Source organism: Euprymna scolopes, chromosome 14, assembly GCF_053919585.1.
Source record: "Euprymna scolopes isolate OS-2025 chromosome 14, ASM5391958v1, whole genome shotgun sequence".
Taxonomy (NCBI): domain Eukaryota; kingdom Metazoa; phylum Mollusca; class Cephalopoda; order Sepiida; family Sepiolidae; genus Euprymna; species Euprymna scolopes.
The window spans coordinates 49199689-49217188 of NC_136495.1; the positions used below are offsets into that span (position 1 = coordinate 49199689).

The 17500-nt window shown below is 33.2% G+C and overlaps 1 protein-coding gene across 5 annotated transcripts in view; it reads left to right on the forward strand.

The window, feature by feature from the left end:
• The window catches only part of LOC145292989 (N-acetyl-D-glucosamine kinase-like), a 133598-nt gene that overhangs the window by 75602 nt on the left and 40496 nt on the right, over positions 1 to 17500 (forward strand). For 3 of the 5 annotated variants that reach the window (XM_080139237.1, XM_080139233.1, XM_080139234.1), the window contains 2 exons: positions 913 to 991; positions 7662 to 7968. In XM_080139237.1, the coding sequence (XP_079995363.1) occupies positions 913 to 991; positions 7662 to 7840 (258 nt within the window). In that variant the 3' untranslated portion in view covers positions 7841 to 7968. Of the gene's footprint in view, positions 1 to 912; positions 992 to 7661; positions 8084 to 17500 lie in introns of those variants that run through there. The other 2 variants (XM_080139238.1, XM_080139235.1) reach the window with 2 other exon arrangements.

Here is a 17500-nt window from a genome sequence, read left to right on the forward strand (position 1 = left end):
AAAATAATTAAATCAATTTTATAATTGTTGTGGTGGCACACATTCATTTGCATATGTGGATAGTAATTACACATAAATAGGAAGACTCAGTTAGTCTGAGTGTGTGTTCACCAGAAGCCACCGAAGGCCGCCGAGAGCAGATATGTTTCTCCAGCAAAGACTCTCTTATTTGACACCATTATGTAAATATCCTGTAAATATACATTTTCCTAATACACTTCTTATTTGATCTACCTTTGTTTGTTGAGTCATCATTTGTATTGCTTTCTACGTCACTTGTTTCAACCTGCAAACTTAACAATAATAAAAAAGGATAAATTAATAAATTGCTAAAAATTTCTTTAAATAAAGATAATTTAGATTAATTTCCCAGTGCACTAGAAGGAAAGATATGGTGACGAGTCATAAACCAGAAAAGTTCATTGAGAAACGGATAAAGTGACTACTTTCATTTTCTATTTCTGTCCCCATTCTCGTTAGCGATGCCAATTTTCTTTGTTTTAAATTGTTTTTAATACAATGGTCGTTTTGATGGCATGCTCAAACGTTTTGAATTTGTGTTTAAATGCGCGTTTCCAGCTCTTTCTAAACTATAAGGTTAAAATGAAAAGAGACACCCCCACACAATCGTTGAGGCGAATCGATTTCTTCTCTCAATATTTTTCAATAAACGTTTTGAAATTTCTCCATTCCCTTACAAAATTTCTTTACTCTCCTTAAAAAGTTGTCTTATGAATTTATCCATTCTTTTTAATATTATTTTCAACTCCTTAAAATTTCTTTGCACCCTTTTAAAATTTGTTTACATTTCTTAAAATTTCTCTACTACCCTTGAAAACTCCTCTTACTCTTAAAAACTGAGAAAAACAGTAGAAGTAGATGAAAATACTAATGAAAATGGCTTTATTTCAGAAAATTCTCTCGGCTCCTGAAGGACTGCAAATTGTTTGTGTTGGTTCTGTATTTAAAAGCTGGGAACTTTTACAAAAAGGTAAGCATGTAACTCTATATCAAATCGATAATTTGAACGTCAAATACATCGATTTTTATCTGTGACGAGCATGCGTAGAAGCGCACAAGAATTGTGTGCCAGTGTATGAGTCAGGCCTACTTGCGGTGAAAAGCGAACCCGGAACCTTTCGATTGCAAATCAAAAGTCTACCAATAAGTTATATCCATCCTAACCGCAATGATCACTGAGCTTCGCCTAATACAAAACATAAGATAAGGATGAGAGTTCATATAGAAACGTTGTTTTAATTTGAATAAAATAAAATACGCATCAAGTGCGCTTGAAAGCCAAATCACAACGTAATATTAGGAAAATAAACAAATATTTTAATTGTTTGAAATTTATCACAAATATATTTCAGAGGTATACCCCATCTTCAATGTGTTGTTTTGTTTCTTTTTTCCCGTTCTTCTTCCTTGCTATGATGTAAAGTTGTAGAAAGAAGTCTGTTTGTAAAGAGCTGTGCGTTGTATCTGGCAGTTGTATTTTGAAATGTTTGAACTGTGTGTAGGCAATGCGAGAATAACGTAAAGGATGAAAGTTCAATATAGAAACGTTGTTTTAATTTGAATAAAATAAAATACGCATCAAGTGCGCTTGAAAGCCAAATCACAACGTAATGTTAGGAAAATAAACAAATATTTTACTTGTTTGAAATTTATCACAAATATATTTCCTTGACGATATTCTCGCGTTGTAGTGACCCATTACTCCATAATCAAGAGATTTGTTAAGCAAGATCTTTTTCAGTGAACTTAAGAAATTGATGCTGTGTTCAGGTGATAAGACATTATGGATGACTTGAAACTTTGTAGAAGACAGAAGTGAGTGAGACTGACATGCCATAGATCGTCTCTATCACTCTTCTTAAAGATGGGACACATAGTCACTGTTTACCAGTGGTCAGGGATATCACTAGTTTGAAGGGATGTTAAAAAGCAGGCGAGAGAACCAGTGATAAATAAGGTGTGCCTGGATTATTTTTGGATGTAGACCGTCTTGACCGGGGCTCTTATTTCCATTAATTAATAATAATAATAATAATAATAATAATAATAATAATAATAATAATAATAATAATAATGATAATAAAAAACACTCCCTTGAACTTGTGAGATAGCAAAGCTGTGCATTGTTTCAGTTTTTCTAAAAAACGATCATCGTCTTTTTTTTTGTAGATTTTGGAAAAAATGTCAGCAAAAATACTAAATTGTTGGCTTCCTTTATCAACATAGGAGCCCTTTCGTCCTTAATTTTAACAATTTGGTTATTTAAACTGTGGCAGAATGGAATAGCTCCCTTTTTGGGGTGCAAGGAGCTTCTACATTAATTAATCTTATACCTAACTTGTGCCAGAAAGAAAAGCATTATTATTGACCCCCCCTCCAAAAAGAACAAAAAAACAAAAAACAAAACATGACGGCTTCAGTAACTGTTGCCTATCACGTATGATTCGAGCCAAGAGTGACAGTTGTTTATAATATTTAACCAAATCAAAACGATGTTCAAATGTTATGTATGAATCTCGCTCTCTCTCTCTCTTTCTCTCTTTCTTTCATTCTTTTTCTCTCTCTCTTTCTCCACGGAAAGAGAGAGAATTAAATTGTTTTGCTCTTTAAACAGTCAAAGCTCCGATCTTGTGCGGGACAGGCGATTGAATGCTAGTGATGCATACAGTAGTTTGTTCTGGTCGACGACGGACGGTCGAGAATGGGTTTAAAAGTAAAATGCTCCTTTTAACTGTTAAAAATGAATAACATGTCTCGTTCGCTTATTCTATGCAGAGTTCAATTTCAGCTCAATAGTTCCTGTTATTTACAATGATGAAAAAAACCCTGCCCACAACGACGTTAAGATGAGATCTATGCTAGCTGGTTATAATCGACGTCATATCGACCCGTTGATATTTCCATCGTCAATGTGCCTATCGTTTATTTCCCCGGGGAGCTGGTTGCCGTTCCCAGAACGTTTCTCAACCAAGTAACTCTCCTCGGCTCCATAGACAAATGAAAAGATCACAAAACGATTATTGACTTGAACATGGATGAAGAAGTACTTCGGATTCTAGTATGTCTATTCTGTACTCCTCATCTCATAGCGCTACCTTTCCTCCCTATCAACATGTACCGCTTTGTTCCTTTGGAACCTATAGACCTTAAACGTCTCTAAAGAATCATTCTTTTGAAAGTATTCCCAAGCAATGTCATGCAGCACTTTTCTTGCTTCAATTTTCTGTGAGCCAAAGCTTTGTTTCTGTCTTTTTGATAGTCTTAGGGGAATTGCCTGATCAACAAACTGAATAATGTTTGAAGATGCATCGGAGATCGTCTACTGATTCCATCATCATGAGCGATACCCATTCACGGTGGATTGTTTGTTGCTGAAATCGAGTCAGTGAGGTAGAAAAAGTCATAGGCAGCCAAAAACACAAAACCGTATGGTCACTTTCCCGGCAGCGTCAGTACATAAAGTTCAGATACAGATCTAGGGTAACAGGTAAAAACAGGATCAAGAGCAGAGGGTTGATGACCGCTTCAAAATCCAGTTAGCGTGGAAATGTGGAGACGCAAAGGAAACAATCCTTCACTGTTTCCAGAAGAGTTTTGTCAAACTGATTAGCTGAATGACAGATTGAACATGCTCAATCGGATAATGAGACATTCAAGTTACGCAGAATGAGACAATCCTGATGAAGAAGAGAAACTTGAATGCCTACAAGACACTATTTTTGAGTGTCTAAGTTCTCTCTGTACAAGTGTTTGTCAGGACAACCTGGCATGAGGATATTTTCCCTACAAGTAAATCCTGACTAGATAAGATAGTACATAGCATTCGCAGCCCAAATAAGATATCCTCGGCCTGACTAACACACACTAGCTTTTACGAGGATCGATGCACCATCTCCAAGTGATGTTACCTCGAGTAGCAACACGAAGCTGGATACTCCACCAGACCAGATGAATTCTTGCCCTGGAATCCATCAAGACTAAGAAAACAAAAAGAAAAATATACTATAACATATTAATTGTTATTAATAGTCAATTGGGGAGATAAAAATTTTGTTCTCAACTTCTTTACTAACTCAGCGGGGAGATAAAGGAGAATTTTAATGGAATATTCGAATATCTATGTATTTCATGTAGATATCAAGTGTTAGTCTCAGGAAATAGAGCCCATTGATTTTTTTTTTTTTTTACATGAAGTTCACCACTTATCAAGGCCCACTCGGGGATAAGGGTTATTGTGTGTACAGTAATCAAAGGGATAGTGTAGCAATAGTATTGGATAAATTGTGAGGTGTCATTACTTAGGGGGGCGGTTCATCAGGAATTTGTTTGTGTTGGACTTGAAGACATCCAGGTTGAAGTCGGGAGGGAAACAGGCAAGCGGAACAGAGTTCCACAGGCGTGCAGTTCTAAGAAAGAAGCTTTGTTCATGGAATCTACGTTTTGATTTAGGGACAGATAGGGAGTGGGGAAAATTATTGACGGTGGTTTCAGCTAGTCGGGTATTTTTTGAAAAAGATTGGCGAGGGGGGACGAGAGAATGGAGCTCAGACAAGCACCTGCCATGGAAATAACGATAGAACAAGGACAGGCTCGCTACGTCTCTTCTGTGGGAGAGAGGTTGCAGGGTAGAGAAAAGGGCATCCCCCACCAAGCCACGAAGTCTATTTTGTACTTTGTCAAGGCAGGATAGGCTGTTTTTAGCAGCTCCCGCCCAGATGTGGCAGCAGTACTCCATCTTTGGACGTATGGACGTACTTGGCTCTTATATACATAGAGAATTGCATCAGTAGTGAGATATCTTCTGGAGCGGTAGAAGGATCCCACCATTTTCCCAGTGACCTTGGCCACAGACTTGATGTATGTGTTCCATTTAAGATCAGGGGTAAAGGTCAAACGCAGGAGCTTATCAAAACCTGGGGCCTCCGCTAGACGAGAGCCATCCATTTCAATTGATGCCAGAAGGGATCAGAGCGTTTATGATGTAGAGATAGGAACTTGGTCTTAGATGCATTAAAGGTAACCAGCCACCTCTTTCCCCATTGTACCACGCGCTGAAGATCAGAGGAGAGAGAATCAGAGAGAACATCATCATTTACGGCCATTGATGTGTTGCCATAGATGGTCGTGTCATTAGCATAGATGTCAACGAAAGATTTTAGTATGTGTTTTGGGAGATCATTGATGTAGATCAGGAAGAGAGTTGGGCCCAGTATGGACCCCTGAGGTTCGGATCCCTGACTATCAGGCAGTGAACGTCAGCCCAGATGAAAACGTTTACCTCCAGCATCCTTACTAGTGACATGGCCGTAAGGATAGACATGGAGACAGAAAATTTCCGACATCTCAGACTACTGTTCACGAAGTACTACCGACCTGGGAAGCAGCTTTTTCTTCACCCTTTGTCAGAACTATCACCCATTAGAAATGAGGACTGAGGGACAAAAAGGAGAAGCAAGAGTTACTGGAGCTGCCGATAACACATCCACTGCATTATCTACTCTCCATCATTAAGTCATTTCTCTCAGATAAGCTCATAAGAGTAGTGGTTGATGGGCAGAAATCAGAGGCCCACAGTATTAATGCTGGAGTCCCTCAGGGGTCCATCCTGGGTCCAACTCTCTTCCTGATCTACATCAATGATCTCCCAAAACACATACATGAATCATTCGTTGACATCTATGCTGATGACACGACCATCTATGGCAACACATCAAAGGCCGTAAATGACAAAGTTCTCTCTGATTCTCTCTCCTCTGATCTCGAGCACGTGGTACAATAGGGGAAGAGGTGGCTGGTCACTTTTAATGCATCCAAAACCAAGCTTCTATCTTTACATCATCAAAGCTCTGATCCCCATCTGGCATCAATTGAAATGGATGGCTCTCGTCTTGGAGAGGTTCAATGTTTTGACAAGCTTCTGGGTTTGACCTTTACTCCTGATCTGAAATGGAACACGTACATCAAATCTGTCGCCAGGAACACTGGGAAAATGGAAGGATCCTTCTACCGCTCCAGAAGATATCTCACTACTGATGCAATTCTCTATCTATATAAAAGCCAAGTACGTCCAAGGATGGAATACTGCTGCCACATCTGGGCAGGAGCTGCTAAAAACAGCCTATCCTGCCTTGACAGAGTACAAAATAGACTTCGTGGTTTAGTGGGGGGGATGCCCTTTTCTCTTCCCTGCAACCTCTCTCCCACAGAAGAGACGTTGCAAGCCTGTCTTTGTTTTATCGCTATTTCCATGGCAGGTGCTCATCTGAGCTCCAATCCCTCGTCCCCCCTCGCCAATCTTTCACGAGAAACACCTGTCTGGCTGAAACTACTGTCAATAATTTTCCTCACTCTTTATCTGTGCCTTAATCGAAACATAGATTCCATGAGCAAAGCTTCTTTCTTAGAACTGCACGCCAGTAGAACTCTCTGCTGCTTGCCTGTTTCCCACCTGACTACAACTTGGACGTCTTCAAGTCCAACATAAACAAATTCCTGACAAACCGCCCCCTTAATTAAGACACTCTATCAAAACCGCCAATACTAATGATTACTACAATACTATCTCATTGATTACTGTACATGCAATAACCCTTATCCCTGAGTGGCCTTCGGCCCTTGATAAGTGGTGACCCCCATGTAAAAAAAAAGAAGAAAACACGAATAAACCTAGAACCCCATCCTCCTACATAGACCCTTACTACCATGTCTCCTTCTTGAACATCAAGGGTCTACGTTCTAACCTTCCTGAGGTTGAAACCCAATTACAGGAGACGAAACCGGACATATTCTTTCTAAGCGAAACTGGAATAGGGCCGACCACCTCCTTAGATGAGTTCACAATTAAAGGATACTCTTACTTAACATCTAAATCTGACCCCCAAGATCGCCACGGGCATGGAATATGTGCCTATGTTAAAGATGGTTTCCCATGTGGCAGGGATATCTCCAGAGAAGACCCTAATTTACCTTATATGTGCTTCCGGGTTGCACTTGCTTTCACCACCGCATTTATATTGGCCCTCTATTGCCCCCACAACTGCAGAGTTACTGTCTTTAAGAGTATATCAGAAAAAATTGACCCTTGATTTTTGAGAACTTCTACAAATAAAATTAACAGAGAGAGAGAGAGAGAGAGAGAGAGAAAGAGAGAGAGAGAGACTTAATAGACACCGCTCTTATAGCAAGTTGCTTTTAGCAAGTTGGTGTCGTCAGAAATAAGTGTCTGAGGAAAACTAGACTGTCCAGATGAGAAAACAAACATCACACAAGTTGCAAAGGGTGGCTTCATAATTCTCAGTTGGTTGAGAAAACAAAGGTAGCTGAAAAAGCTGTGAGCTTAAGAGATGATTTGACGTAAACGGCAACACCTCCAACATTTCTGTTCAATTTATCACATCGAAAGATGGAGTAGTCACCCGGCTGAATTTCTTGATCATGAAATGTTAGACTCATTCATATTTGTGTGATAACATCAGTTTTCCCGGTTATCAGGTTATAACTCACTAAGGCAAGTGTTCTTGACTTCGAAAATCTTCAGTAGGATTGAAAGAGTTGACGGGATGAAGTAAAAATGTAAACATTTTTCATTAAATTTTTTATATGAAATACTTTTATTTATCTTTTCTTTTCTTGTTCTACAGGATTCATGCAAGTCTTACAAGAATATAAGAGCAAGAAAAACTTAAAGAACATTTCACTGTTGCGATTGAATCAGAGCGTTGCAGTTGGTGCGGCATTTCATGGCGCCAGATCAGTGGATCAAATCTTGCCACTGGAATACAGCAAAAATGCTACAGTCTTTTCGCAAATAGAATTATGAACTTCAAATAAAAATGGAGAGTGTTGGAGTTTGCTTGAAGCATTGTGCGTATTGTATAGAAAGGTTTGAAATTTTATATAATACAAAGGTATGAACTGAAAAAAAAATAGACGAAGAAAGGCATTCAATATCTATGCTACTCTTAAATGGAGACCCTTTGAAAAAGAGGTCAGTCTCGAAATATCTATATAACATGCTATTGATTAAAGATAAAACAAGAAGAAATAAAAAGAAAATTATTGCATATTGTTTTTTTTACACCTTTTTACTAGTTCATTCTTCACACATTTTTTCAGCTCATCCGATGCTCGAACTTTTGTATTGTCTAAATCTCCTCATTCTCTCATATATATGTATTAGGTTGAATAAAAAAATCTGCACGCCAAGTGTAATAGAAATTCTTTATTGTACAAAAAATTATTTAAAAATGGGTACTTCTGCAATTTATTTTCTATTTCTAGATAAGACTTTTAAGTTAAATTCAATTTTTAGCGTATAAAGCACATTCTCATTGTATATTAATACGTCGAAATAAGTTAAATCGTATAGTGCTTTTGTTGTTGAGGGATTTTTCAAATTTCCGCAGTTCAGGAGAGAAACAAAGTGATAAAATGACGCAAAAAGACAATTTTCTAATCTCTTAATGCTTATGTATTAAATCTCTCTCTTAATGCTTATGTACTAAATCTGCTTAATGTATTTAATTTCAGCCTATTTTTAGCTTGTACAATAAAGTAAACAGTGAAAGCCGAAATTCTTATGCATTAAATCTGCTTATCTTGCATAATTTTAGCAATTTTTAGCTGGTTTTATAGAAAACAGCGGTTTTTCTAAATATCTGTAAGTAATAAAAGGAATATTGTAAATGTACGTAATTTCTGCCTATTTTTAGCTTGTTCAGTAAAGTAAACAGTAAAAGCCGACATTTTTATGTATTTAATATGCTTATTCTGAATCATTTTAGCAATGTTTAACTAGTTTTATAGAGAAAACAGCGGTTTTTCTTAATATATCTGTGAGAAATTAAAGGAATGCTGTAAATGTACTTAACTTCTGCCTATTTTTAGCTTGTTCAATAAAGTAAACAGTGAAAGCCGACATTCTTTATGTATTAAATCTGCTTATCTTGCATAATTTTAGCAATTTTTAGCTTGTTTTATAGAGAAAACAGCGTGTTTTCTGAATATCTGTAAACAATTAAAGGAATGCTGTAAATGTACATAATTTATGACTATTTTAGCTTGTTCAATAAAGTAAACAGCGAAAGCCGACATTCGCATGTATTAAATCTGTTTATCGTATTTAATTTTATCCACTTTTAGCTTGTTTTATAGAGAAAACAGGGTTTTTCTATAAATATCTGTGAATAAAAAAAATGTTGTGAATGTACTTAATTTCTGCCTATTTTTTTAGCTTGTTCAATAAAGTAAACAGTGAAAGCCGATATTCTTTAGTGTTAAATCTGCATATCTTGCATAATTTTAGCAATTTTAAGCTTGTTTTTAGAGAAAACGGCGGTTGTTCAAAATATCTGTAAGTAATTAAAGGAATGTTGTAAATGTATTTAATTTCAGACTATTTTTAACTTGTTCAATAAAGTAAACAGTGAAAGCCGAAATTCTTATGTATTAAATCTGTTTATCTTCCATAAGTTTAGCAATTTTTAGCTTGTTTTTAGAGTAAACAGCGGTTGATTGAGATTGTCGGACTGAGTTCCTCATCTTGTTTGTTAACGTCACAACGTTTCGGCCGTTTTGCCCTCCGGCCTTCATCAGGTGTTTTGTATCGAACTGGGGAACCGTTTGTTAGGAGTCTCGAACCCAACCCTTTATTATTATTACGGGGGTACCGTGTTCGGACTCCAGCTAGGCTCTGGGACATAGTTGCTGATTCTCTGTTTTGAATGTTACTTTTTCACTGCCTTCGTTCAGGGTTGAACTCAGCACCTTTGGGTAACTGTAAACTTTGATACAACGTCTAGGACAACTCGGCCATATGTCACTTGGACGGTGAAAAAGTAACATTCAAAACAGAGAATCAGCAACTATGTCCCAGAGCCTAGCTTTACCTCTTTCAATGATTGTAACCGATTTTGGATGTGAACTCTCAGCAGAAAAAAATATAGCGATCTAAGATTATCGAGAAACATTGTTAAAACGAAGAAAATAAACGCATTAAATAAAAAATATATATGTATATATATGTACGTATGTACTGATGAATTCCGATTATGTAAGAAACCGCCAAATAAAAACCGCCAGAAAACGGCAAATAAAAACCGCCAGAAACCGCAACCCCCCGCTAGAAACCGCCAAATAAAACCGCCTGAACCCGCCAAATAGAAAAACAGCCAATAAGAAACCGCCAGAAACCGCCAAAATAAGAAACTGCCAAAGAAACCGCCAAAGAAAACGCCATCACGTTTTATTAACTATTTGCTATTATAAATAAATATATATTTATAAATTAATACATATATATATATATATATGTATATATCTATTTATGTATGAGAAATTTATAAATAAATTTATAAATAAATATATAATACATATATTTATAAATAAATATATATATATATATTTATTTATGAGAGCAAATAGTTAATAAAACATGTTAAAACACTGTGAAAAAGAGTTAAACAAATATTTAATTTGAAAGGCAACATTAAATAAGTGGATAGTCCTTAATCCGCAGAGTTTCGAAGAAATAATGTTTTTAACTCCTTTACGAAGTGTTTTTAACATGTTTTATTAAGAATAGCCATTCCTGTGTCTCGATACATCTATCATTATATGTAATCTGTTTTTTAAAATAGTCAACCATATAGGAGCCTATTCGTGATCAGACACACACACTGACATTCAGCTTTATATATATATATATATATATATATATATATATATATATATATATATGTATTTAAATATATATATATAAATTTCCTTCAGTCATAATCGAAACCGAAACCAAAACGTATGATTAATTTTTCGTAAAATTGTTTATTATATGCACACACACACACACACACACACACACACACACACACACACACACACACACACACACACACACACACACACATATATATATACGACGTTTCTGAATTTTGTAGATGAGGATTTGGTTATTCGTATTATTTCGATAAAATCTACCTCATAAGAAATTCTTTTTTGGCTGTGTAAAAAAAAAACTACTTGATCAAATTATTTGAAATTTTTTGTATGAGGACTATTGTGATCGGAAAAAATTAGGACTCGTTTCCTTAAGCTAAATTTTTTTTCTTATTTAAGCGGATATGCCTATTTTTAGCTTCTCCAATAAAGTAAACAGTGAAAGCCGACATGTATTAAATCTGCTTATCTTGCATAATTTTAGCAATTTTAAGCTTGTTTATAGAGAAAAAAAGCGGTTTTTCTAAATATCTGTAATTAAAGGAATGTTGTAAACGTACTTGATTTCTGCCGAGTTTTAGTTTGTTCAATAAAGTAAACAGTGAAAGCTGATATTCTTATGTATTAAATCTACTTATCTTGCATAAGTTTCAAGCTTTATTTTGTTTATTTTACACAGATAAAATAAATTTAGATCTTCTTTTAATGTTATTATGATCTATAGAGGTTAGTTTTACTAATAGTTTAAAAGGAATAAATATTCAGCAACGGTATCAGCAGTGGAAAATTAACATAATAAAATATTAAAAGAATCGGTTTTGGAATCGGAAATTAGGCACAAATTTTTCCGATCCCGATCCCGATATTCCGAAAACAACCGATTTTTCCGATTCCAGATTCCGATTAATCGGTACAACACAAATATATATATATATATATATATATATATATATATATATATATATATATATATATATATATATATATATATATATATATATATATATTTGTATAAACATACATATATATATGTATATACGTACATATACATATATATATGTATATACGTATATATATATATATATATATATATATATATATATATATATATATATATATATATATATATATATATAGTAATTTATAAAATATATATGGCGACTAAGCTACACTGAATATTCTGCGTTTCATCCACTGTAGGATTCGTCAGGCTTATGCGCGAATTTTGTGGTTGCTTCTTGTTTTTATGTATGTTGAGGATTTCTAGTTAGCCAATCAGCTTTCTAGTATCCACCGCGCTCCCTCCTATCAGCCAATGGGCATGCATTTTATCGAACAAAGGATCTGTTTTAGGACTAGGTTAGTGGTTTAAGGTAGATCTTTTCCCTCCTTTTTTATATATATATGAATATACCTATGTGTACACACACACATGCACACACATATACATACATATATATATATACATATATGTGTGATCGTTTATGTATATTCATGTTTATTTAATTTATTTATTTGTTTGTTTTCTATTGTTATTGTTAGTTTTAAAGCTATTTTGTATCGCTATCCTAGAGTGAGTTTTATTTTGTGAACACAGTTGTTTGCTATTTCTCGTCTACAGTTTAATAGATTTTAAGGTTCTTTAAAGTACAGGATAGCAAATTTTTCATGTGTTACAGAGAGAGAGAGAGAGAGAGAGAGAAAGAGAGAGAGAGAGAGAGAGAGAGAGAGAGAGAGAGAGAGAGAGAGAGAGAGGTGAGTGAACGTGGAGTGTAGACACGTTTACAAGAACCGAAGGTCAGCTGACCAGATTACGTATGAGTGACGTGGTTGGCAGATCTGTGAGATTTGATTTGGGGTTTGAAGAAGACGGACGGCTTTCCCGTTGTCTCCCCCTCTTAACTGGGGAGAGGGAGACGAACGCTGACGTGTGTGAAGAAGAACCCACACAAGCCGATTTCACTTCCACCTCCTGCAGGACCTCTGGGGAAAGTGAAATAAAAACTATAAAACCCATTCATCGTCTTGGAGTGATAAATCTTCGTCAAACAGGTATCAAGTCTCCCTCCAGGATGAGAAATTTCCAGATGGTCCGTTTTGAAGAAGCAGAGGTATGTTCTGAAATTACATGTCACACACACGATTCCCTTTATGATAATCAAACACACAACCATTTATATTAGAGACAATCATACGCGCACGGAATCCTTTTGATGTTATACACAAAAATGTAAATGGTGCCCTCGATGATAACCAATATATAACACATGGAGGCATAATTTACATGGGTCGTCTAAGTGTCTGCACGTGGTAGCTTGTCTCATTATTTTCCATTCGACTACCGGCGAATGTCCGCTTTCTTTGAGTTCCTAGTATTTATTCGCTAGTGTTGTTTTTTTATTTTTGAAGGTACTTTTGTGGTCATAGTATCGGGTTTTAAAATCTAAGGAAGTCATTCCTATGTAATATTTCTTGTTATTCGGGTTTTCTTTCGCAAATATTGTTGCTTGATAATTACTAATTACTAACTAGCTCTACCTACGTATTGAGCACTTTTGAAGTAAATACTTAAAGTTTACGCATAAATCTATACTTTCGTATATTAAATTTATGTGAGTAAATGAAGTAGTTATATATATATATATATGTATATACGTACATATACATATATATATGTATATACGTACATATACATATATATCTATATACATACACATATATATATACATGTATATATTTACATATATATACATATATATTTACATTAATATATACATACGTATATATTTACATATATCTATATATACACACATATATATACGTATGAATTTACATATATATATATAAGTATATATATATGCATATATATGTATCTGCATATATATCTATATATACGTACATATATACACATTTCAATACATACATACATAAACGTACTTTCATAGAGAATGGTTAAATTTATTTAACTTAATTTAAATTCAGAAATCCATAAAAATTCGCAAAAAAAATGAGAATTATGAGTTGTGTGAACCTTTGTATATAACTAATAAAAAATATAAAGATAATTTTTTTTAGATAAAAAGGAAGAACATTAATCTAAATGATACGACGTTATATATATATATATATATACATATATATATATACATATATATATGTATATATATATATATATGCTTCCCTCCAACCTGATTATATGTATATATATATATGCATACACACACACACACACACACACACACATATATATATACATATACATATATAAATATACATATATATATATGTATATTCATATATATATAAATATGTGTATATATACATATAAATACATATATGTGTATATATACACATATATATATACTTATATGTATATATATATATATATTTACATATATATACATATATGCATATATATACATATATGTATTTATATACATATATGTGTATATATATGCATATATATGTATACATATTCATATATACATATATTTCTATATGCATACATACATACATACATATATATATATCGATGCATACATATATAATACAAAAACAGGCTTTCGTAGAGAATTGGTTAATTTATTGTTTGATTAAAAACTGAAGCAATCATTTTTTTTATTTAAAATTATGTTTTTATTCACAAATGCCAGAAAAAATTGATAAAACAAAAAAATAATCAGGAATGTTGTTGCGAATATATATATATATATATATATATATATATATATATATATATATATATACACATATATATACATATACATATAGATATATAAATACACATGTATATATGCATATATATATATATATATATATATATATATAAATATATATATATATATATATTGATGATTGCTCCCTCGGTTCAAAATATTCAGATCCAGCAAGAGCAAGATAGCCAGCAACAAGTTGAACTGCAGGCCAGCTTAATGCGGATACTGACTCCTGCTTATATATATATATATATATATATATATATATATATATATATATATATATATATATATATATATATACACATATATATATATATAACTACTTCATTCACTCACATAAAATTAATATACGAAAGTATAAATTTATGCGTAAACTTTAAGTATTTACTTCAAAAGTGCTCAATACGTATGGAGAGCCCGTAAGTAAGTTATAAAATATATATGGCGATTAAGCTACACTGAATAGGATACGAGAAAGCTGATTGGCTAACTAAAATCTCAATAGAAGGTGCGTATATAAAAACGACAGATAACCACAAAATTCGCGCATAAGCCTGAAGAGTCCCAGAGTGGATGAAACGCGGAATATACAGTGTAGCTTAATCGCCATACATATTTTATAACTTGCTACATACATATACATATATATACACAGATATATATTCATATATACATATATATACACACACATATATATACACATATCTGTATATACACACTTATATATACATATATATATACATATATATACACACATATATATAATGTATATACACATATATATACATATATATACACATATATATACACATATATATATATACATATATATATACATACCTATACACATATATATACACACATCTATACAAATATACACACATCTATACAAATGTACGTATATATAGATATATATATATACATATATATACATATATATATATTTACATGTTTGTTGTAAAAATCTAATGGATAAACATCTGAAGAAGTTGGTGAGGACAGGATATTTTTACTGAAACATAAATCGTAAAATTGCTAACTCATTAATGAAACGGCTGTAATGGAGAAACCCAGGAAATAAACGAAGGTTATAAAAAAGAAAACGTGAGTCTCTGAATTTTCAACAAAATTTTGAACTATATATACATATGTATATATACATGTATATAGATATATACATATGTATAGATATATACATATATATATATATGCATATATACATATATATATGTATAGGTATATATACATATATATATGTGTATATATACGTATATAAATTTGTACAACTCTTCCACTTTTTACCATATTCTATATGTAATTTCTGTAATTTGTTTTTGCTACACGTCTAAATTTCAATTCCCCACCTATATTGTAAACGTATACATTACTATACCTATTCCCCCACAACCTCATCTTAGCATTTTAGTATGTTTCAGTTCTTATACAACTAAATGCTACTATGTATAATTTAGATGAAGAAAATAGCCCAACAAAAGCAAAGTACGTCCAAGGATGGAATACTGCTGCCAAATCTGGACAGGAGCTGCTAAAAACAGCCTACCCTGCCTTGACAGAGTACAAAAATAGACTTCCTGGCTTAGTGGGGGGTGCCCTTTTTTCTTCCCTGCAACCTCTCGCACAGAAGAAACGTTGCAAGCCTATCTTTATTTTATCGCTATTTCCATGGTATTTGCTCGTCTGAACTCCAATCTCTGGTCCCCCTCGCCAATCTTTTAAGAAAACCCCCCGTCTAGATGAATCCACTGTCAAAAACTTTCCCCACTGTTTATCTGTGCCTAAATCAAAACGTAGAGTTCATGAACAAAGCTTCTTTCTTAGAACTGCACGCTTGTGGAACTCTGTTCCGTCTGCCTGCTTCCCACCTGACTACAACCTGGATGTCTTCAAGTCCAACGTAAACAAATTCATGATGAACCGCCCCCTTAAGTAGACACTTTATTAAATCTCCACACTAACGTACTGTACTTAGAATAACCCTCATCCCTGAGTGGCTTCCGGGCCTTGATAAGTGGTAACAACCTTGTAAAAAAATGCTTCGATTCTTGTACAACTAAATGTTACTATATATAATTTAGATGAAGAAAATACATAAGAACGTCAGCTTTCACTGTTTACTTTATTGAACAAGCTAAAAATAGGCAGCAATTAAGTACATTTACAACATTACTTTAATTACTTAGAGATATTCAGAATAACCCCTGTTTTCTCTATAAAACAAGCGAAAAATTGCTAAAATTATGCAAGATAAGCAGATTTAATACATAAAGAATATCGGCTTTCACTGTTTACTTTATTGAACAAGCTAAAAATAGGCAGAATTTAAGTACGTTTACAGCATTCCTTTAATTTCTTACAGATATTAAGAAAAACTACTGTTTTTTCTATAAACCAAGCGAAAAATTGCTAACATTATGCAAGATAAGCAGATTTAATACATAAGAATGTCTTCTTTCACTGTTTACTTTATTGAACAAGCTAAAAATAGACAGAAATCAAGCACATTTACAACATTCCTTTAATAAACAGATATTTAGAAAAACCGCTGTTTTCTCTATAAAACAAACTAAAAATTGCTAAAATTATGCAAGATAAGTAGATTTAATACATAGGAATGTCGGCTGTCATGGTTTATTTTATTGAACAAGCTAATAAATAGGCAGAAATTAAGTACATTTACAACATCAATATATATATATATATATATATATATATATATATATATATATATATATATTTATTTATAAATATATATTATATATATATTTATTTATAAATTTATTTATAAATTTCTTATAATTATTTATTCTTAATTTCTTATAATTATATAATTTATAGAATATATTTATGAAAACGTGATGGCGTTTTCTGGTAGGATTTTTTATCTGGCGGTTTCTGGCGGTTTTTATTTGGCGGTTTCTGGCGGCTTTGAGAATTTTATTTTATAGACTCAGTAAAAAAGAAATAAATTGTAAAATTTATTTTAAAACGGATTTAAGATTTTGTTTCAATATTTGTGAATTTGAGCG